This window comes from Micrasema longulum, unplaced genomic scaffold (genome assembly GCF_059751315.1).
Source record: "Micrasema longulum isolate JH-2025_06_02 unplaced genomic scaffold, ASM5975131v1 h1tg002666l, whole genome shotgun sequence".
In the NCBI taxonomy this organism is placed as follows: Eukaryota; Metazoa; Arthropoda; class Insecta; order Trichoptera; family Brachycentridae; genus Micrasema; species Micrasema longulum.
The window spans coordinates 27,416-51,102 of NW_028279800.1; the positions used below are offsets into that span (position 1 = coordinate 27,416).

The 23,687-nt window shown below is 31.2% G+C and overlaps 1 protein-coding gene across 6 annotated transcripts in view; it reads right to left on the reverse strand.

Moving 5' to 3' along the window:
* The window catches only part of LOC148271766 (GATOR complex protein Iml1-like), a 33,865-nt gene extending 11,312 nt beyond the window's left edge, over positions 1-22,553 (reverse strand). Inside the window, exons 1-11 of one of the 6 annotated variants that reach the window (XM_088240959.1) lie at positions 22,407-22,553; positions 21,833-22,030; positions 20,714-20,887; positions 18,669-18,818; positions 16,497-16,514; positions 13,665-13,882; positions 12,495-12,685; positions 11,636-11,810; positions 11,274-11,474; positions 8,133-8,210; positions 2,910-2,995 (exon numbers count right to left, since the gene is read on the reverse strand). In XM_088240959.1, the coding sequence (XP_088097085.1) occupies positions 2,910-2,995; positions 8,133-8,210; positions 11,274-11,474; positions 11,636-11,810; positions 12,495-12,685; positions 13,665-13,882; positions 16,497-16,514; positions 18,669-18,818; positions 20,714-20,887; positions 21,833-22,030; positions 22,407-22,458 (1,541 nt within the window). In that variant the 5' untranslated portion in view covers positions 22,459-22,553. Of the gene's footprint in view, positions 1-547; positions 595-2,909; positions 2,996-8,132; positions 8,211-11,273; positions 11,475-11,635; positions 11,811-12,494; positions 12,686-13,664; positions 13,883-16,496; positions 16,515-18,668; positions 18,819-20,713; positions 20,888-21,832; positions 22,031-22,406 lie in introns of all 6 variants that reach the window. The other 5 variants (XM_088240961.1, XM_088240964.1, XM_088240962.1 and 2 more) reach the window with 5 other exon arrangements.
* Between the last annotated feature and the right edge of the window lie 1,134 nt (positions 22,554-23,687).

Here is a 23,687-nt window from a genome sequence, read left to right on the forward strand (position 1 = left end):
ACCGTATCATCGGCATATAATATTATTTTAGAATTTTTATTTTGACAAAATGTCATTTAAATAGAGAATAAATCGAAGCGGACCTATCACTGTACCCCGAGGTATACCAAAATTGCAAGCCTCCATTTGACTATATGTATATTTTATTTTTACCATTTGAGGTCGTTGGTCGATTTTACAATAAGGTCTCGAATTTCAGAAACAAAAATACAGCGGAAGCCTTTGCTTCCGCTGTTTTTACAACTTACAACTTTTTGTACACCTCGTTTTCAAGAGTTGAAACAAGTGAAGAATATAATATGATAAAAAGAGGATATAATAAATTTTGTGTCCTTTTTGATTCAAATTCAATAATCAAATTATATCAAGATGTGTAAATAACTCATGAGAGCTCCCCAAAATTGAATTCAACAAAATCTGTTTTGATTAAATAACTAATAGTGAAAAAAAAATGGAATTATTTTATATTTCAAAACACAACAAAATAAACCACATCCGCTTTTAGCAGATACCAAAGAATTGTGAAATGTAGTTAGTGGAAACTTACTTTCCATTGGCCGATCCGTTAGTGGGACTCTTGTTACAAGGATTTGGCTGGAACCACAAATTAGGAGTGCTCTTATTAGGGAGGGGTATTCTAACGGCCATTCTTCACCTTTCATTTAGTTTGTAATGCAATGAGTACAGCACTAAGTATAGAATATTTTTAAACAAAATTTATACCCTGGACATGTAAAACACATCATTTATTAAAATGTAACAAACAATGAATTGATAAATAACTCCTAAAAAACTATAAATTTTGAGAAAATATCAATTAATTTTTTTTTTTTAAATGTACTGAAAAAGAAACTTTTGTACAATGTGTGTACTTATCACTTGTATGATACAAGTAAACTTAAATTAAAACAACACTATTTTAATATACAAATAGGTTATTCTAATGTTATATTTTATTTTAAAGGAATAACCAGTTAAGTCTCTACTCAGAGGCTTGTCAGCAGGTGGGATAGAGGGCATATGGAAAGAGGTAATGAAAAATAGATCACAACACCCAGACCAATTGAGAAAATAATCTATCTGGGATTTTCTTCTTGCAACTGGCGGGAATCAAACACGCGACGCTAGTTTCACAGTTGGCCGTCTAACCAACTACGCTAGCCAAATAAACTGAAAATGAAAGATTCTCTGCGTAGGCTCAGCAACATTGATTAATTTGAAATCTAAAAGTACAGGATTTTAAATGAGCAAAAACATTTTATTCAGTCACAGCATTCATTCTCAATTTGGAAATATTGTTATCACAGAAGATTTCGGGTATTAAAAGCACTCCATTATCAGTATTCGGGAACTACAATCAATGGACCTGCCACCAGCCACCGGTTACTCTGGGGGATAGCGAGGATTCCTCCACTGCATATTTTTAGTTCAAGCAAAGTCAAAAGTAAAGCGTAAGTACAGCATCTGAAGAAAAGTGATTGTATTCAGCCACTCACCATGTTGAGCAAAATTTGGTAAGAGGTTGAAAGAAAAATCTAATTTCAACACCCACCTGTAAGGTACTTTGCCAAGGAAAATGACTGAGGTGAAATGTACTCAAAACCACCTATCAGTGATTGTGACAAGCTGCTGTCAATTATAGCAATCAAATAGCATCTACCAATTACATGTTAGTCATATGAGAGAGAGAGAGAGAGAGAGAGAGACATTGTATCTGGTACAGGCAGACTAACAAGTAACAGTGGTTGATACCGTGCACTGGTAGTAGTGGTTATTTATTTGTGAGTTCAGCATAGAAAATATGTCTTAATTTTAAAATGAAATTTTAATGAAACGGAGATTTATAAAAGTGAATTTAAATTTAAGTTTTCAAACAGTTTTATGCATCAATAGTAACTTTGAAAAAGCAAAAATACCTTACAAATGTTTGATAAATAAAGATAATATTAACGATTTCAAGAACTTTGAAAATTTTTGTTTCAACAATACAAGAAGTAGAATTATTATTCTCACCGTCACCATGGAGCCACATGATTTATGAAAAAAATAATATCCAAACATTTTCAAAGCTGTAGATTAAAAATACAACAGACATGCAAAAATATGTGCGCAGTACAAAAATGATTAAAAATATAAAAGAGAAACATCTATCGATTGTTCCTAAAATAATTCAGATATGTGTGTACCCAGTTTAAAAAAAAAAAATATTTGATAAGCTTTTTTAAGAACGATGGATAGTGGTTTCACTACAATATAGAACAGCGATCGGCAATTGGCCGCCCGCGGGCAAGATTCGGCCCGTGAAGTGCTCCCTTCCGGTTTTTGAACGGACCACAGTATTGCATGGAGTCTGGCCTTCAATCAAGGATTCCACTGTATTTTTTCATAAATCATAATGTTTAGGGTAATGAGTGTTGTAGTCTGCACGTTTTGTATTAAAAAGCCATTGCAAACTGTATTTTTTCATCACAGCAATTCTTCAATTGCATACAAGGCACATTGGTTTTGAATAAGTTGTATTTGGCTAGCACGAGTGACGTCGACGGATGCCAGGCTCACAAGAAGAATTGACATATTAATACGGCCCGCCACCAAAAATAATTGCCGACCGCTGATATAGTAGTTATTCTCTATGAAATAAATAGCTCTATAAGAAATCTAAAATTAAAAATAATAAATTAATTTGAAATTTTTTGCATAACCTGTTGAAAATGATTAAAAATACAAACATTGTGAAGAAAAGTATCTATCCAACTAAAGTAAAGAAGAACAAAGCTGTAAGTTTAGCGGGAGAATAATGGAGGGTAGATGGAAATCAAGTCAACCAAGAAGCGGTCATATCAACCAGGCGAATGCGAATGCTAGGAAACAAAAGGGATGCAAAGTACTATCCAAACATCACTACTGACATGGTGTCGAATCTCAGGCGGGGCTTGTCCGGCAATCTGGTACTTCCGACTCTCTCGCGGAAGGGAGAATTTCCCACGGGCATCGGCTGCGGAGCATCCAGAGTATTGTAACACGGAAATACGTAAACACTTGTGTAGGGAGTTATACCGAGATTGATAATAAATGCATAAATATGTGGGTTGGGTTAGGTTTTTATGAGTCAAATATGAAAATAAATATATATATTCATATATAAGTTAACCCCATAGCTATAAAGTCTGCACAAATAAATTATGAATGATACACAGATAGATAAAATCAAACAACTTATCAGCCAAAACAGAAATAATTAAATCTCCATTTAATTAGTGGTAGAAAAATTGTTTTATTTTAATCTTAAACTAAAAATAATAAGTTCTAATAAATCTTTTATTTTGTTTGTATTAAAATAAAATTAAAAAATACTGTGATGTTTTAACACATAAATACATATGTTGCGGTTGAAAAATCTTTCTAGCATTTTGTACTAACAGACTTCACAAATAAATACTGTCTCTTTAGATAATTTTAGTAGAAGGTGCAATATAAGAGAGAGCATGCTTGTTAAATCATGCTATACATGCTTCCGTATTTATACATTGCCATATTAAATACAAAATGACGGAATTAACATTATACAAGATAAATAAGGTAAGTAAGAGTAAAAGAAAATCTACATTTAGTTCAATTAAAAGTTTATTGAAATATTATCCAAATACGAGGTGTATTCAGAAAATAACGGGAATTAAAAAATTTTGCTGGTTTGGAGAGTCCGATTGTCATTTTTTTTTGTTATGTTGGTATACATGCCCCTGAAATAAACTAAAATTTTCAGCTGTATTCATTGTTTACTTTGTCTGTGGCAGCTGCAAAGGTTAGACGTGTTCGGCGTGCTCGGCGATTTTCGTCATGGCAATCCAGAATACCTCCACTGGGACGATTGAGCCTTAGTTTCGACGTCATATCCGTAAACCCATGTTTCGTCACCTGTTATAACACGTTTCAGTAGTTCTGCATCGTCGTTGAATTCATTTAGTGACACCTTAGCAACTTCTATTCGCCGCTGTTTTTGTTCGAAATTCAAAAATTTTGCTGCCATGTGTTTCAAACCAATCGATATGTGAACGTCATCAGCGACTTCTTTGATTGTGATTCGGCGATCGTTCATAACCATTTCATACACTTTTCCATGTTTTCATAGGTTGTTGATGTGCTGGGGCGTCCGGGCCGTTCGTCATCTTCAACGTCTTCACGGCCATCTTGGAAACGCTTATACTACTCGTAAACTCTTGTTTTACTCATAGCAGACTCACCATAGGCCTTTATTAACATTTCAGACACTTTGTTACACTTTATTTATTTCTTTACAGAAAATTTAATACAAATTCTTTGATCTATTTTTTTTAACAAAGAAAAATCGCCGAGCTCATAAAAACATGTCTAACTTTAGCGGCTGCCAGACAAAGTGAACAATGAATACAGCTGAAAATTTTAGCATACTTCAGGGGCATGTATACCAACATAATAATAAAAACAATTTTTACAATCAGGCTCTCCAAACCCACAAAAATGAAAAATTTCCATTCTTTTCTGAACACACCTCGTACATACATCATACCCTAAAATTACACATTGACGAGTGATTTTAATAGTTATCCATTTATAAGGAACGTAGCTGAAAGATGTATAAATACAGAAACAATTAAATATAGTGTAGGTGCTACAGTAATTGGACACGCTTCAGTAATGGGACATTCTAAATTAAACAGTCAAAAATATATAAATGAAATGCACCCATTTTCAGTAAAGCCACACAAAAAAAATATATTTTATGGTAGATATAAATTCCTGCGTTTACTTATTTTTGAACATTTGATTTAGACTGTCCAATTGATTTAGACTACCCACCTTATACAAGATGGAGGGGAAAGAAGAAATAAATGCGTTCAATGCTCACAAAACAATTAGCCAGTTGCCTGGTCTTATATATTATTTTTTTAGTGGTTTTGAGGAATTTTTTGAGACAAATGATTATTTTATATCAATTGCTGTAATACTTTAAGTACTTTTTAACTAAATAATGTAAGAGCCCTCTGGGCGTTTATAAATAAATACATATTTTCAGTTTATAAAGATGCAACAGATATCTCAATTTTTAGAAACATTTTTTAATGCAAAAATGCATTTTTCACTTAAGCAATGGGTATGTAATTTTATTAGAATAAAAAAATTAATAATAATATGCATTAAAATGAATAGTTTAAAAAAATTATTATAAATCCAATTTAAATAATTAACACAAAATTTTGCGATAGAATTAAAACTTTTAAAAATAAAGCCAGAATAAAAAAAAGTCCAGACCATGAGCATAACAAGAGCAAAACGATAAATAAAACTTTTTTAGTTGTTCAATAAAACAGTTCAATTTAACACCAAAATAATACGGTTTAGATTTATTTATTTAAATCTTAAAGTAAGGCACACATATCATACATATTGTTATGTGTGTTCTAATAACAACATTGAAAATATATTTAATTTATAAATTGTTTATCACATATGTCTTGACCATTATTTTAAATTTTGATATGTTTTTTTCTTCATAAATATTTTTTTCCATTTCGTAATACTTTTTAATTGCTTTAAATAAAATTGAATTTTGTGACTTTGCCTTTTTTCTAAATGGAAGTCTAATTTTGTTCTTTTCTCTAGTATTGTGATCGTGTTCATGCTGGTTCCGATCAATTTTTTTCCAAAATTCTGTTTTTTTATTAGAGTTTATAATTTTATGAACAAATATCATTGTATTGTAAAATATTCATTGTTTATATGTTAATAATTTCATTTCATTTACCAGATTGGAATTTACAAGTCGGATCATCCTGGGTATGTAGTTGCCTAAAAGCCACTCTTAGTTTTGTGATGTTAAAAAACAGTTCCTCTATTTCAGACTCTATGAGAGGGGGCGTTAATAAAATACTTCGATTTCAAGGGTATTTTGTCGAGTCGAGAATTATAAATAATACACGGCATAGTAACCCAGAAAAACATCATCAGTATCAGGGCAACATGAAGTTTATTTAATGATAATTTAGTGATAAAAACTTAAGAATGATAGGATGCAAATCTATTAGAGTAAGCATTAATCGCATTAATGTCTTCAGCTTTCAATTTCTAACAAGAATTTATGTAAAAATAAAGTAGTAACTATTAATGCATGCCACTACACCAGTTAAATTCTATTGCTAATAATGAATGGAAATATAAAGTTATGAAGAATGATAAAAATGTATCGAATTCATTTTACAAATCCAAATACAAGCGTTCAGGAGAATTATTATACTATAAGGTGGTCAAGTACTTGAAGTTTGGTATATGATAATATTGTCTGTGTTCAGGACAAAGCGGAAGAAGCATTTTCTTCATTTCAAATGTGTTTTAAACCAATTACGAAGGTCTTATACACATTCCAGTACAAGGATTTGAACTGCAAATGTCTATTGAATTAGATTACTTTGCCAGAATGTGGATAAAATATGCAATTGGTTTAAAACACATTTGAAATAATGAAACCACTTTTTCCAGAAATGTGATTTGAAGCCTTTGTCCTGAAAACGGTAAATATTTTTATATTAAAAGACTGTTAAGTTAAAGATTGTTATATGTATTTCATACTGATTGCATTAAAAATGATATTTTTATTAGAAATGGTAATAAAAATAAGTTTGACAGAGAAAAAACTACTGACATATAATAAATAGACACGTTATTTCATTACTGGCACCTCTCAGATTTAGCAAATATCGCATTGCCCTTAACAATTGAAGAAAAAAAAAAACAGACAGCAAATCACGATAAACAACATGCAAACATTTATGTGACAAAGAGATACATATTTCCATAGTTCATATTTTTGTATAATTTGTTACTATTGCAAGGATACTGGGCGTCAGAGTATTATTCATGTAGTTAAAAATTAAAGTAAAACACATTCAAAAATAAATAAATTACAATATAACAAAACATCTATTGTTTTTCACAGTTGCGATGTAATTAAATCATTTTCATATCGCACGACCAAATTTTTCTGCTTAGCTTCACACCTTGAAGATGAAGATACTTAAAAGAATAAAGGCAAGGAAGGTAATTACCCACTTATTGAAATGCCATATATCTACTATGCTTTTGTAACGTGTCTACTTTATTATTTGTCATTTAAACAAACCAAATACCTGAAAAAATATACAAAAGATTCAATAATTATTATATGATAAATTATGAAAAAATATAGGAATATTATGAACAAAAATGCTATATATTGTTATTTTTTGGAATTTATTAGTACCAATTCTAATATATATAGACGAATTTAATAAATTCACATAATTCAGAATAATAAATGGATAAAATTGTATGCAGAACAAATATTTTTGGCTCTATTATGTTTTTTGGTATTTTTACAAAATTGTGGGTTACACATTTTTATAATTCAACCGTGTGTTTATTGGCCCCCTACTTTGTTTTCTACTCTATTTTGACAAACCCTATACAGACTTCATGCCTCAGAAGTTTATTTTATGTCTTGAATTTTAAAATATTTTTTTAACATCACAAATTAGAATTTTCAATTTCTGTAAAATATTTATTTATATATTATGTTATTTCATTTAATGTTATCTGGCCTTAGTAAATTTAGAGTAAACATTTACATTGTTTAATTCTATCATCTACTTTTTTAAATTCAAATTTGTAGTAAAAACTGCAAAGTTAAAAGGTCTAAAGAGACATATGAAATGGCATTGAATCATACAAAAAGGCATTGTGCCAGATTACAACTGATGTAATTAAAAAAATCATTTGAGTGTCAAGGAATAAATTTAAGCTGTCAAATAATGTTGGCGGAGTATGGAATATTGCTCGAACCGGCAAAAAAATGTTTTCAATTAACCATGGATGAAATAGGATCGTAAAATATATTTTTTGCCGCAGAGGTTCAAATCACATCTCTCTTTTTTACAAACATTTTATTTAGCGGATTACAAGGAGCGGCAAACAAATTGAGTACACATAATTTTATGGAGAAATGTATCAAATAATCTCCCAGACCGCGCCAATATCAAACAGCTGACGGATGAAATGAATAAGAGGAAATGTACATAGAATTAAAAGCGGTGGTGAATTGGGTGCGGTTAGGTGTTAAGTACCTGGTTGTTTTGCCTAGTGACGATGCTGGTCGAGTGGCGGCGCCGCGTGAGCTGCGGGGGCGCGCAGGGGGCGGCGCCCTGACACACACACACACACACAACTCCAAATTTTGAAAATAATTGAACAGCCAAAACAAAATTTTGAAAAAAAAAGTTGCCAAAACAGTTTTGATTAAGAATGTTTTGCATAAATAAAAAACAATCTCCAATTAGGTCAGTAGTGTTGTGGCTACAATACATATATGTTTTACCGAGATAAAAAAAAAGTTTTCCAAAATGTAAGACCTATGTTTTTGATTGATATCATATCGCAGGTTAATTATTACAACTAAGTATGTAACTCTAAAACAGAATTTGTGAGTTGCCCACTAAAAACACATTTTTTTATCCTCCTCCATGAATGATACAAATAGACAAGTCATCCATTCAAATTATTCACGACTCATCTGTTTGCAGCACTCGTGGAGGATGATACAAATATGTGTTTTAATTGGTAACTCAAAAACGCAGATTTCGAAGTTACCTAGTTGTAAGGTAAAATTATACCCCACGATATTATATTGTAAGGTAAAATGCACATCTGTATTGAGTGAAAATAAGATTATTTGGTTGTGGCGGTGTTCTCTCTTCAATACCAGAATGACTGAATTTATTACTATGTAATTTGAAATCCAACCGGGCACAGCTTTGCAGAAGAAACAAATAACTAGTGTTACTAGTTTAGTAAAACAATTTGTACAAATACTGGAGATCTTATCCGTTAACTTGTGTTATGGTTATTTTTGTTAAAAGAAAATCCCAGCAACAAATATTTCTCAATAAAATACAGATAAATCTGACATAGCCTGGTTTTTTAAAACACAATTTTACTATAGAATTGCTGGAAAATTATAAAAATGTAGAGTTTAAATAAATGAGTAAGTTGAGATCCTATATGAATATTTCAGTTTATTACGAGGCTAAAAAAAGGAGAGCATTGAAATTAAAATGTAGTAGAAAAAACCTCAGAAAATCCAAAGAGCAAATAAATACATCTCATGTCATAGAGAATCGGTACCAATGGTTTTGTTATTTAAGTACTTTTTCTTATAAATTGTGTTATTTTATCACAATATACATCCGTTTAATGTTAGGGTTGCCAGTATATTTTTTGCTAAGATTTTCTTGTAATGTAATATCATAGTGTTTCCCTCGTTACAACAAAATAAAGATGTAAATATTATATATCACATTTATAACAACTGTGGATTCCTATTGATTAGGAGCCTGGAAAGTCAATATTACTACAGTACTGCAGAAGTAAATACATTCACATATTAATTCTTACATGCAAAGCAGACTAACAAGGCCTGAAATCTGTTTGAAAGAGGTTTTTTTATGTACCCTGCACTTTTTATAATTTTCGAGTTTCTTAAAAAAAAAACTACTCTAAAATAAAATGTATGCATAATTGTTTTGTGAGCTTAATCTGCTATTTTTTTTTTTATATACACCTTGTTAAATTTTTTTATCACATGTACTGTTGATTCAAAAATATGTTTTTCTGTTGAAAAATTAACTACTAATATTAAAAATAATAATTGAACATTGAGATGATTAAATTTTGGATTGTAAATATAGATTAAAGAATATCATTTACTCAAAAAAAAAATTTAGTCCAGTCAATATTTATTTGATGAGAACATTTTATTGAGAAAATGTCACATAAAAAAATATAAACTGAAGGAACCAAGACGTTTCTTTCAATCAGATAACGAGCCAATAGACAAAAAGGTTGCAAGTTAACAGTGAAATTAATAGAATATAGAACAATAAATATATACAACCCGAGCGTACGATCACAGACATAAAACATCTACATACACATAAATATTATAGGGTCGATAATAATTCAAGAGAATTAGAAGATACAATAATTTAACTTGCATTCAGTTTAAAATAACACATCAAATGTTTTAAATATGCAGTTGTGCACAAAACCTACACCAGAGCGTAAACTACACAAGAATAAAAAAGGTGAAATAAAAAAACATTTTATTTGTGCACGAACAACCCAAAATAAAAGAGCTAAATTAGGTTTATGTATTTAGCACTATGCATTTGACCTAACAAAACAAAGAAAGGTGGATAGTATTAAATAAGCAAACGTCAGACATAGTATAATACGAGACAGTTTTCCGTAATGATTCAAACAATGTATGTATTCACAAAGTAGTAAACACAACAGTAAATTATGCACATATTAATCAAGAGCACATTAAAAAGAATTGTGTGTATTTGTAAAGTGAAATTGTAGTGGATAATGTGGGTTTATTTCCGGTAACAACATTTATGGATCTGCTCCTGAAAACTTTTAAAAATTAGCAAATTGACGCTTCCAACAACGGCAATGCCTGTATCCTGTACCTTAAATGTTTTAATGAAAAATGTGAGTACGTATTATAAACATCATAACTGGAATCACAGCTCTGCTGAAAATAGAAAAAAATAATAATTGAGTTTGCGTTCTGTGAAAAATTCTTATTTTTATCAAAGTATTTATTGTATAATTTATGCAGTAAGTCAGCATGTGAGGCAATTCAAGTTTATTTAAGTGAAAATAAAATCAATATTTACGTATTTAGAAAATATGATAAAAAATATTATGATTAGAATAATAATGAAGAAGTTCAGTGCTATGAGAAATTCAATAAAAAAAATGTTTTCTTACAGGGGGAAAAAATTGGAACATTTAATTGTAGAGTGAAGTTTCTGAAACATGTATGAAAAAATTAATGAAAATGAGTTACATACTTCAAATGACATCACAAGTTCTGCTAAATCAACCGACGATAAAGCGCTGTGATAGATTTCCAGTTCAATCATAGTGCTGATAACGCTATAAATATTTTTATTTTTTAAAAATTTGGCTTAGTTTAATAGTCTATTAAGAAATATTTTTTTAAAAAAAAGACATTGAACTTCCTCACTATGTATATTTTAAAGTAAATTTATAATTTTATTACTAGATTGTATTTTTTTGTTGAATTAGGTGCAATTAATTTTTGTTTGCCAATGTAGTGTTGATCTATAAGGAGTAATAAAAACTAGAAAACTAAAAACATTCTACTGGTAGTGCTGACGGGTAGTACGTAACCTTACCTTAGTTTTGTTAAGATTAGGTCTCTTGATCTTATTGAGATGCAGTTCGGTCATTTTAAGAAAACCCGTGGATAGGTCGTCCAAGTAGGCAGCCGTAGGATCCGGGTAGATATCGCAGTGTGGAGCTCCCTCCAGGATCTTCTTGGTGGCCGGGTTGTTGAGGGGCAGAAGGAGGGTACGGAAACGCCAGTACTTTAATGCCTGCATACATTTTCACAGAGTAATCAGAAACTCGTTCAACAATAATACTATCAAACTTCTACACTAAGTAAGAAACAAATACTCTAGTATAAATAATCTGAAAATACTACACAGGATGGAAGAACAGCGAAGAAAATAAAATTGAAAATAATCTTTGATACCTCAACTAAGGGGAAGTCGGTGTCGCCGCGAGTGCAGATGTAGTGGTCCATATAGTTCCAGTTGTAGTTCTCTAGTTTCTCTGTGGTGAAGGAGACCCAGGATACCTCGTACGTGTCGTGGTGGGGGGCGTGGAACCGGTAGCGGTAGTGGATGTTGAAGGGAGGGTACGGGTGCCTGGGGGAAAGAGTTTACACATTTTAAGCAAATAGGTACATAGTTATATTGTGCATTCAAATGTGTCAGGTTATGCCAATTCCTAAAGGGCCGTTACAATAGATATGTCAATATTATCTTGTCCCAGCTCCGTGAACAGCCCCGACCTTGTAGGACAAAACGTATTTCAAAATATGTCATAATTTGCTTAATATAACACGACGTTACAGCACTGTTTCTAGAGGGATTTTTTAGCAGTCTTTTAGGGTTAAAACCTTTTTCTGATACCTGTACCAGATTTCATTATTCGTAATCCTGTCATACAGTAATTTCCGGCACATTTTTCTTCAAGAGCCTTTTAACCCCATTCACTCTGCTTTCGTCCTATCCTGCCAATTTAATTTCTGAGTTGGAACATAAATGCAATTATAAACTGCCAGAAGAAAAAAACAATTATTTAAAAAAAAACATTTTATGTATTTGAGGATTTATTCACTCCATTTAACAACAGTAAATATGTTTCTTTTCAAAAAATATACATACAGGTACAATTGAAATAAAATACAACTAAAGAAAATTAAAACTAGGACAAAAAAATTCAATAATAACTACCTTATAACAAGATCTAGTCTATTTTAGTGATTGTTTAAATCTAGAAAGATTGAAAGGTAGGTCACTTTTACAGCTAGTTAAATAAGTAATTACCTGGGGCGGTATCTAGTGACCGTAATGGTGGAGCCAACCAAGATGATCTTGTGGAAGATACGTCCGATTGAGAGTAGGTGGCGAGGGGGGGCGGGAGCGCGGGGTGCTGCGGGGGCAACAGCGGAGGAAGGAAGCCCACACTCCGTTTCCATACTCTCACCACTATTTACCCCAACTATCAACTGGAAGCCCTGTGTACAGATTAACAATGTCAACAAATATTAAGCAACACAAAACAATTTTGGGTTCTAACAAAGTCTCTAGATTTAAGAAAAAAATATTTAAAAAAAAGGAAAAACCCGCTACGTTTCTATTTTAGAGGCTTGTAAGCGGGTGGGAAAAATGGAAATCGAGGTGTAGTACAATAATATCATGGAACCACAACCCGGTTCAAAATATGATATGAAATATAGATGTAGTGATTTACTATAATTGTTGTGTTCTCATATATTATTAATAAATATTGTTTAGCAGTACTAAAATAATATATAGATGGTATTAAAATGAAATGTATTTATTGTAGCCGAATGGACTGAATGAGTATGTAAATAAATAAATGCAATTTTTGTAGCTAATAATACCAAGAGATGCCCTTATGTGCAAGAGAAGGATTCTTAAGTTTTTTGACAACACATTTTCAAAACAAATTCATATATCACGGGGTAATTACTAAAACTAGGTAACTTCAAAATCAGCATTTGTAAGTTACCCACTAAAAACCCATTTTTTTTACTTCCTCCACGAGTGCTACAAATAGACGATTTGCATTAAAATCATCATAATATGATTTGAATGAATCACAACTTTTTTATGAATGTTTTTATAGAAGGTAACTCAAAAATGCTGAAGTAACCTAGTTGTAGTAATTACCCCCCTATATAATTAAAATAAAAACACTGTTTGAAACAACTTAATATTAATTTAGTTACCGACTGGTTTCAAAACTACACAAGCTTCCTCGTAAAGGTTTAATTTAGTAATTAATATTATCCTATTTTATAAGTTTAACAGTTTCTACTAATTACTAAAACAAATACTAATAAGAGGTAATAAGTCAAGTTTTTGTGCCTTGTAGTATTTTGTGTTCGTGGTATGATGTTTTTTTTTCAGTATATGTAGTAACTGTAAATATATAATAATAAACAAATATTGTACATGTTCAAACAATACCTGTGCCAGGCGTTGAGAGACTAGTTCCTTGAACACCTCTAATGTGGTCAGTGGATCCTTGTAGATTGCTCTGTTCTGAGCGAAGTCAGCGTTCACATCATCAGGCAACAAGTTGTAGTCGGAGACCACATAGTCATTCTGTAGGGAGCGTTTATCGGGGAAATAATCTGTTGTTATGGGAAGACACGCTGGAATAGTCAAGGACTTCCAATCCACGCCTAAACAGTAGTAAGATACATTTTTAATGTATGCAATCATAAATTAAATGTGAATAGGAAAAGTAGAACCGAGAAATAATTTAATATCAACCGTGTGCAGGCAAAAGTTACTAATTGACAAACATAGTTGTGGCAATTATTTAAACAACATTGCCACTATCTTCCTTCCCTTACATTGAAGTAAAAAATCACAAATTAATATTTAATGTAAATTTTGTTGGGTAATGAACCCAGGAGGAAACGTATCCAAATATGTTAATCACTAAACTAAATGAAGCGGCAAAGATAGAATTAGCACAATATCTGCACTAAATGGAATCGGGTTGTGGTCCGTGGCTAGAGTCGCGGACTAATGGATCGAAGGTCTAAGATTCGAGCCCCACTATACCCAAACTCGATTTCCATTTTCTAATAGTGAGTTATTTATAACTTGTTGAAAATGCCCCCAAAAATTTAAATATTTGCGTAAATTATAAGAACACAAATATTTCTTTTTATTTTAATTATCCAATTTAGGTAAAAAATATTTGAAAACTGTAAATATTTTTGGCACATGAAACAGCAATAAAGTAAAATAAAGAAACATCAATAATTATTTAGTGAAAAATTACACAAGTTTACGTACTGTCGGTGATACCGCTATACCGCATTACTATCAATTAAAATTTTTGGCAGGGAACCTAAAAATTGTCCTGTTACGACATTACATTACTTACAATTTTAATCAACCAAAAATACCGCTAGAGTATAAAAAAAATCATTATTTAGAGTAAAAATAGCAATTATTTAAAACTAACCACTCTTAGTCCCTACAACAAATTTATTGCAGTAAATCATTTTTCTAAAAAAAAAGGTTACGCCTAGTAATAATTATTACTCTAAAGGTTACGCAATATTACAGTATCACTGATGACGTATTTTAAAATAATTATTGGTGTTGTGTATGTAAGCAAAGAAAGTTATAAATACAACTGGCTACAAAAATAGTTAGCAAATTTGGACTAAAAAGTAACAATAAAAAGTGAGGGTAATACCTAGATAAAAAAAATACTGCAATGCAATATGCATGAAATAAAAATATTTTATAATAACAAGTCATGTTATATTTCGTTTGGTTTGTCTCCAATCCTTGCTTTTTTGGGTAATGTTGTTGTTGCCTGGGATTATATCAGTGTACGTCAGCATTTTTGGTTACTGTTTTGTCATCGTCTTGTATGTTTCCCAAATCAGTTTTAGGAACAATTTTTATTGTCTCAATTTTCATCAAGCATTTCATGTTAAACTGGCGTGTTTTTACGTACAGTTCAGTCGTAGGGGTCAAGTAGGGTAAGTTTTATATTTAAATAAGAGTATTAATTTATTGTTAGTTGAGGGGTTAGTCACATTAACCCTTTCAGCCCGAGTTTATGCTCAACTATATTATTCAAGTAGCTACCGAAATTAAAAAAGTGGCAAGTTTATTTTTCGATTATTGGTATCCCTAAGAACATATCTATCGTCGAAATTACATAGAAAAGTTAGTTTTTTAGTTTTCAACAGTTGGCTTCTAGCCGGTTTGTTTGTTTTGGAGTGAATTCCGGTCGTCTTTCTAAATGCTTTACAAACAAGTTTTAAATTTATTTCAATAAAATTAAACAAATTTGATTGAATAAACACATATTGTTTGTTTTTCTCGAACATTGTCGATTTATTAACAATTTGAGAGCCAGTGTTCATTAAAATGAATGTCAAATGATTTCAAAAATTAAAAAAAAAAATCCTTTAGTACAATATATAATATACAATATATAATATACAAAATATTTTGTATTTCCGGCCTGAAAGGGTTAACTAAAAGTTAATAACAACATGCTCATTCTGTTGAAAAAATAATGCAAAATACATGCCCACTAAAAATAAAATAGAACAAATTATATTGTAATAAAGTAATTTACAATATTACATAGTAAGATATGCATATAATTCTTACCAATATTTTGTAATCCAACTTCATAAAAAGTACAAATTGTTATCAAAGCTTGGAATTTCAATAATACAAATACAAAAAAACTTTGTAAAGAAAATAAAAATAACATCTTGCTAAACATAAATAATAATGTTTTTTGAATAAAACTTATATACCGTAAAACACATTACAATCCCAAGCCATAAACATTAAAAAATACATATATGGACTACGTTTACTAGCTAAGCTCTCTAAAAACATTAGAAATAAATGACACAATCAAAATAAAAATATTTGGTAAAAATAAGTTTACAAAATTAAAGGTTGTAAACAATACTTAACTTTATTAAGTAATTTTTTTTTAACCAATTAGCATTTTAGTAAAATAATATTTGGGCATGTTGAAAAATTTGTGAATAATTAATTAATTTAAGATGCTTAGAATACTTCAGCAGCGACTTAGCTGAATTTTAGATGAATAAATAGTGTGAATAAGAATTTGATGTAAATCTACAGAGAAAAATATATTCAAAATATATCTTTTCTTTGTGTCAAATGTTTCTAAGTCGGTCAACATATTTATAAAGACTAAGTTAATGGGACTTTTGTAAGGCATACAAAGTAAAGCACTACTTGAATACGATGAATAAATGTCATGTTTATGCCAACCTATGATAACTCTTCCCACTGATAGTCCGACAGAGCAACAGAGACGGCCGAATGCATATTTAGTATCCGTGTACGCAGACAGCCAGAAAGGAAATACAGACATTATCAAGCAATGTACACTCAGCTTTAAACAAATAATTAAACTTGAATATATACCTAAATATAATAAAACAGGATTGAAACATCATTTAGAATAAGGTTAACTCTTAAAAGAATGTGGTAAATGATTCCTTTGCAAGTGGTGATGTAACATCGTATTACAAGCAAAAGATGAAATACTGTAAAGTTCAGATATTCGAAAAAAAAATAACATGGAGACATACTGTTAAATAATTCCTTTTCCATAATTTATAAAAATGAAGGCGTATAAAAAAAAAATAAAAAAAAAAAAAAACATAATTTAGCCCTGCTACAGCAAAATAAAATTTAAATCATAAATACGTCGGTCATCTACGTTGTACGTTGTACGCGTATCCCCCATCACTGTCAATAACCAACTGAATCTTTTTTCTGACAAACACTGGAAACAGAAAAGCGTCTTAGTCTTTCTTGTTATGAGTCCTATCACTGTGCTCTCTCCTATATATTTATTGCTATATTGGCGTCACATTCATTCTTCGCGTGGCAAGGATAAATATTTTTTGTATTAAAATCCAGATTAGTTTTACAAAATTAATTTTTATCCATTTGAGGTTTACAAAAATACAACTTCATCATTAAAAAATAAAGAGAGATATATCAAGTCTTTTATCGTATGTAGACAAGTGTGACATCACAGCCACACAAGAGTTAAAGCTATGATTATGATTGAATAAAAAAAATACACAACTAGCTAAAATATCAAATAACAATGCTGAATTACAACATTGAAGTATTTGTAATAGGGATTCAATTTTTAAAAAGTTAATAAAACTTGCATCTTTGACCCCGAGTTCTTGAAAAAATCAGATTCCAACTTATTGTGAAAAAACTAAAACATAATTTTTGTGACGACGACATCGATGATTTTTTTTTTGCTGTAGTATTATTTTTCAGTACTATTTTAAAAAATACATACTTAATATCACTGTACATAATTACAATTTTACTATTGTTTCTAGAACATTAATTTAGGAAAATAGTTTACATGAATGTGATTTGAGTATGGAGGTTACGTAATGGAGTTTACCAACTTTACTTCCGAGTTAGTTCAAGGAGTGAATGTTGTTAGATTATTAAGAGTTCCAATAATGAATGGTCACATGAATTTCACAAAACCCACATAATACACTGCCATATTTAGTATTTGTGGACAAACAACAGACAACACACAGAATATAACACAACACACCGTGGATCCAACATAAATCATGTTTTACAAAAAAAAAAACGTTTTTAGTATGATTCAGTTGAGCTATTAAATTGAGGAAAAAATACTTTAAATTTTCAAATAAATATACAAAATAAACAATAAACATAAATTGTTTAGAGTAAGTAATTTTTCAAAGGTATAAAGAAAGAGCGACATAGAGTACATTTTAGTTTACGTGTGTTTAGGTTATTAAAAGTAAGCATGTATTGATAAAAAAAAGTACATTACAAAAAACCCAAAAATTTCCAATAAATATTATTTGTTTTTTTTCAGGGTTGAAAATCTGTCTCAATCTGAATCCAAATTACGAAAATAATAATATTGGTATCCAATGTTTTTATGTACATAAATAAAAATTCATTTGAAAAATAAGCACATGTTAAACATTCCAATTTGCATTGAAAGTCGATAAAAATTATAAAGCAGAAAAAAGTAAATGTTTTTAAAAATTGAATAGTGTATGTAGAGTTCTACGGATGCTACACATTCTGTGGACAGCAAGACGCACAAACGTCTATATTCTCCAGGAATTATCAATAAGTAAAAAAACTGTTCATGACATAAACCAACAAAGAAAGAGTAGAGCCTCCAAAAGCTGGTGGAAACAGGAACAGTTGAGGGTAAGAGAGGACGGTCTCCTATATGATGAACTGACCGAGTAAAGGAATTAACGGGATCCTCATTAATCGCTTCCCCCAACATGACACGGGACCGGGAGGAATGGAGGCATATCATACACCTAATGCCCGATATCCCTGGAAACTACAATGTTCAGCATAGCTCACTCACTTACTCACTTAACATATTGATTTAGCACTGACCTGTAGTTAGGGCGGGAGTCCACTCCTGTTCTCCCGTGACTCCCCAGAGGAGGACGATGTTGTTGTTATTGTGGGTGGGCGCGGGGGTGGGAGGCTGAGGGGAGTAAGGGTTGGAAGTGAAGGAGGAACTTAGTGACATCTTCTTGCGACCTGAAATAAATCAAAACAGAAGAACCTAGAGTAAAAAATAAACAAGCTTCATTATTGGCAGTTAAATTTTATTGACGCAGGTATTATTAAAAATCTCCACGATCAAGCCACAAAAAGTGCCTTAGTGGGATTTAGAAATTATTTCTATGCTCTATAACAGCGGTTCCCAATTTTTTGTGGTTATGGAACCCTAATATTGATCTACCTTTTTTTGGGAAAACCACCTCTCGACAATAAAAAAGTAAAAATTAACCAAAAAAAATTTTTTAAGGCCAATGACACATCATTGTTCGCATGTTGTAATGTTCGACTTGAAAAAAAGACTATGTATATTTATAGTTAAAAATCTTTACTGCACGTATTTAATGTGAAGAATTAAATTTTTTCACCATTTTACTTATAAAAACACAAATTATATTCATTATTATTATTATTATTATTTTGGATAACTTATATAGCGCCATTTTCGTAAAAAAATACCTCAAGGGCGCTTTACTTAGTGATTCTTTTGTTAAATTAATTTAATTGAAGCTTTTAAATTTGTAATTTAATTAAAATAATTTATTTTGTTGTCACATGCTACGGATTTATTCAAATGATTTAGAGAACAAGTGGGTTTTAAGTTTTTTCCGAAACATCACTTCACTTTTACAGCCTCGCACCTCTGCTGGGAGAGCATTCCATGCCATAGGGCCTGCGACCGCAAATGTGCGTTCACTAAATTTAGTGCGCTGTTTGCGTAGAGGTATAATAACTTTTCCTCTCGCCGTAGACGTAGCTGATCTAAGCGTGAGACGCCTGTCAGCTAGTTCATCTGGAATGCATAGTTCCCTTAGATATTTCGGAGCAGAGTTATGCAGTGACTTATACATAAGCCAACAGAGTTTGTATTCGACCCTCTGTGGAAAACGTAGCCAGTGTAGTTCCCGAAGTAGTGGAGTGATATGACTGAACTTAGAGATTCCTAAAAAAAAATTCCGAAGTTCAATGTCCGACAATTGAATACGGAGATCTGAAAGGCGTCCAGTTTAGTTCTGAACTTGTTTTTAGTGTAGGCTTAAGCTGAAAAGCCAGTCTCACATTGGTAAGTCGAAACAGATGGAAGCAGAACCATGATAGCCTGATCAACGACTGGAGGGTGTTCATCTTTAAGTCCAACACAAAAGTCATTCAAGTTTGAATCAGCTGATTCGATTGTTTGTTTAAGAGAAGATGAATTCTTAATATCGATCAAATTCTCATACTCCTAACACATTTAATATTGATGGTTTGGTCTGATGTTTGAATGGATTCTGTATGTTCGTTATGTAATGTTTTCTATGGCAATGCGGCTAACTCTCGGAACCCCGGTGACCCTCCACGGAACCCCAGGGACCACCGCTCTATAATATGTTTAGCTCATATTTTTATTGTTGTATACTTATATTTTTATTCATATACCACAGGGCCAATGCCAGATTTTTTTTTGTCATCATTTTGTAGAGTCTATGTAAATTTAACCGATAAAATAAGATTTGTAAAGATTCGGTAAGTATGCAGTTATATATAAAAATAAAATATCTATCGTCTATATATGGATAATTGAAACAAAAAAAATTATACAAAAAACTTCTACAGAATTAAGCCGTAATATTGCTTTGATGATATGAAAAAGATTCAAAATGTTCTTCTAATATAGAAGACATATTAACAATTTATGAAATCACCTAACCTAAAAATAAAAAAATTGGTGCCATAAAGATACTTATTTTGTCATTATCTTTAAATTTGTAATTTGGAAATGTTCTATTAATGAACTGGACGATCAATGTATCATTCATACTTGCTGACCATATTTTTCAGGAATGTCCTATCACCTCATATATGTTTATTCACATATCTCTTACTCAACTTACCTTCACCAAAAAAGTTCAGGTGTGAGTGCATCGGGGGAGTGTGTGTCGTGGTGGGGGTAGGAGTAGGAGGAGGGGCGGAGGTGGCCGGGAGTGGAGGCGTGGGGGAAACCCCCTCCTCGTCCCCCGCTGGCCTGGCCTGGTAGTGATGCTGCTGGATCAGTACTCCCGTGGGACCTAAAAATAAAGGACACAAAATAATATAATTTCAATATAAAGTATCTTTCCTATCCACTTTTACCCCCTCCTCTTTTCATAGTAAAGTGTAGATTTTTACTTCATTTCTGTTTCATAAAATTGGATTTTTAGTAATGCTTAGATAATTTTAACAGACATATGACACATTAATAAAAAAAAACTGATTCTTACACAAAATGCATTACTGTCGATAAGCAGCGCAGAGTTTGACATTTGCAAAAAGAATTGTATATTTGAAAATGAATTATTTTATGTTTTGGAAATCAACTATAAACAAGTACCTAGGCACCTAATTAAATTCAATATTTGAATATTAAGCATTTTTAGTTTAGGAATTCAATCATAAACAAGTACCTAGGTACTTACAGATCAATGAAAAGTCTTTTTCCTTTCATCCGGACAGTTTTTACACGCTTTCACGAGACAGTCAATTTTCTTTTATTATTATTTATTGACGGATTTATACAGTCCATTTCAACAATGGTAAACACATTTTCTTATACTTATACGCAATTTTTTTATTAGAGATTCATGTAATATTTTAATTGACGTATTTTGAATTTGAATGTTTTTTTTAACATTTACATCGCATTTTAGTTTTTATTTTTTGGTGCTTTTCACGTAAATTGTTTGTATTTGTTTTGCAAAGAATTTTATTGTTCTAGTTTAGTTGCGAGTGATTGTATGTATATTTATTGTTGTTTTTTGTTTTGTTTGTTTTAACTTAGCACAGAGCAAAGGTCCCAAGGAGTTGGAATATAGATAGTAGTTATTTCATTATTATGTCTAAAAAACTGTGAATCATAAATAAAAAAGGAACAGAAATATTTTTTTGATCAGCACAGCATATAGCTTGCATGATATGCAACAATGTCCCGACTATGCGGAAAATCAGTTTTCATATGGTTGAATTGAGACTGTTACCTTTGGGAAAGATATGTGTCCATCTTCTTCGGTTACTAGTCAGTTTGACTGTGACGTGTGACGGGTCGAAAGGGTTGATCAGAGCACGACCTGCTCGTAGAAGGGCAGTCGACCCATTGGTGTCTGTACAAGATGGAGAACTTCCTGCAAGGCCCTCTGATCCTATACTATCACTTCCACAGGACCCACGCTGTTTACCTAAATAATAATATGCCAAAATTAGGGCCAATGGATGTTGCAATGTGTCTGTTGGCAAAGACTGCCAACAATAAATGGCGTAAAAATCCGGAAGAAAGTAATCAGTATTTTAAAAACTGTGAAAATCAAAAAAATATAATGTACTATTAGGTGTTTGTAATACAAAATAAAACACTTTAAAACAAAGCGCGGAGATGTGACAGTTTAGGCACAGAAGAAGCGGGAAAATGAATTAACCATGGAAAAAAATAAAGAAATGAACATTGTTCTATTTTATTTGAATTTTATAAGAAGTTACCTACTTCCTCAAAAATAATTCATGGATAAAAGTACTTAAATTACGGTACTAAACAAGACACAGTTTTTGGAAACTTACTAGATATACTCAAGATATGCCCGATGTTGTGGTGAATATCTGGATCAGACATTTTCCTTCTCCAGTTAAGAGTAGTTGGAGGACTTTTATCCCGGTGGGAAATTTCTAATCCAGCTACTGATGTTTTCTTTGTTCTATTGATACGTTGCAAACTGAAAGAAGTACATTGAAAAAATTTAGATATTAATTCAAGTAAAAACACTTGAGAATAATTGAGAATTGAATATAAATCATATTTTATAATTTTAAGTGTATACATGAGTCTAATACATTGTCAAGTAGTATTTTATGTTTGTGGAGGTATGGAGTGAGTGGTGGGGGTGAGGGGAGTATTAGAGTTATGTAGACTCTGTAAAATTATAAAATAGGATTTATATTAAATTCTCAATTATACCACAACTGGCAGTGATCATTGATTTTTTATTTTTTTTAAAATTACCAACCGGTTTTGGAGCTACGCAAAGGAGAATGCGTAGCTCCAAAACCGGTTGGTAATTTAAAAAAAAATTAATTAATCAATGATCACTGCCAGTTGTCAGCACTTAAGTGCTCTTCAGTTAGCAATGCTGGCGCAACAATTTCAAGTTCGCGTCCACACGGGGCTCTCGTCCTGCTAATTATAGACTCCTTTTGATATATGGTCATTGGTGACTCGTGTGTATTCATAATAAACGACATAATCCGAGTACATCTATTTAATCTTGGAGTCAGTTCACCCATTCCTCTGCACACTCAGCCACATACCAGAGCTTCATATATATATTTTTTTTTTTATTAAAATTAATTTTTACATTTGTACATATTATATTTTTTAAAGACATTTGTGTTGCATGGTTATATTATTTTTTTATTTTGTTTACCTACACTTAAATAATATCGACTGTAAACTTATTTTTTTTGCCTAAAGCCGATATAATTTTTCAAATACATTTAATTATGTAGCTACCTAATTTTATGCAGTATTTAATCTTATATATATCTATCAACAATGCATAATATCATTCAATATATTTTTTTAAATGTTGTTTAATGGATAAGTACCTACATATTGATTATTTATACCATAAAATGCTTGAATTTTAATTGTACATCTTTGTTGTTAAAGCCCCTTTAGCGTATATAAATAATAAATAAATATTTTTTTTTTAAGTTAAGGCAACCCATCCTAACAACGATGATTTGTGCCATAGTACTGAATAATATTTTGGAAATCTTAAAAATTAAAAAAGCGATTCATTATACGAAAAAAATAATTAATAACCAATATTTATATATATTTCA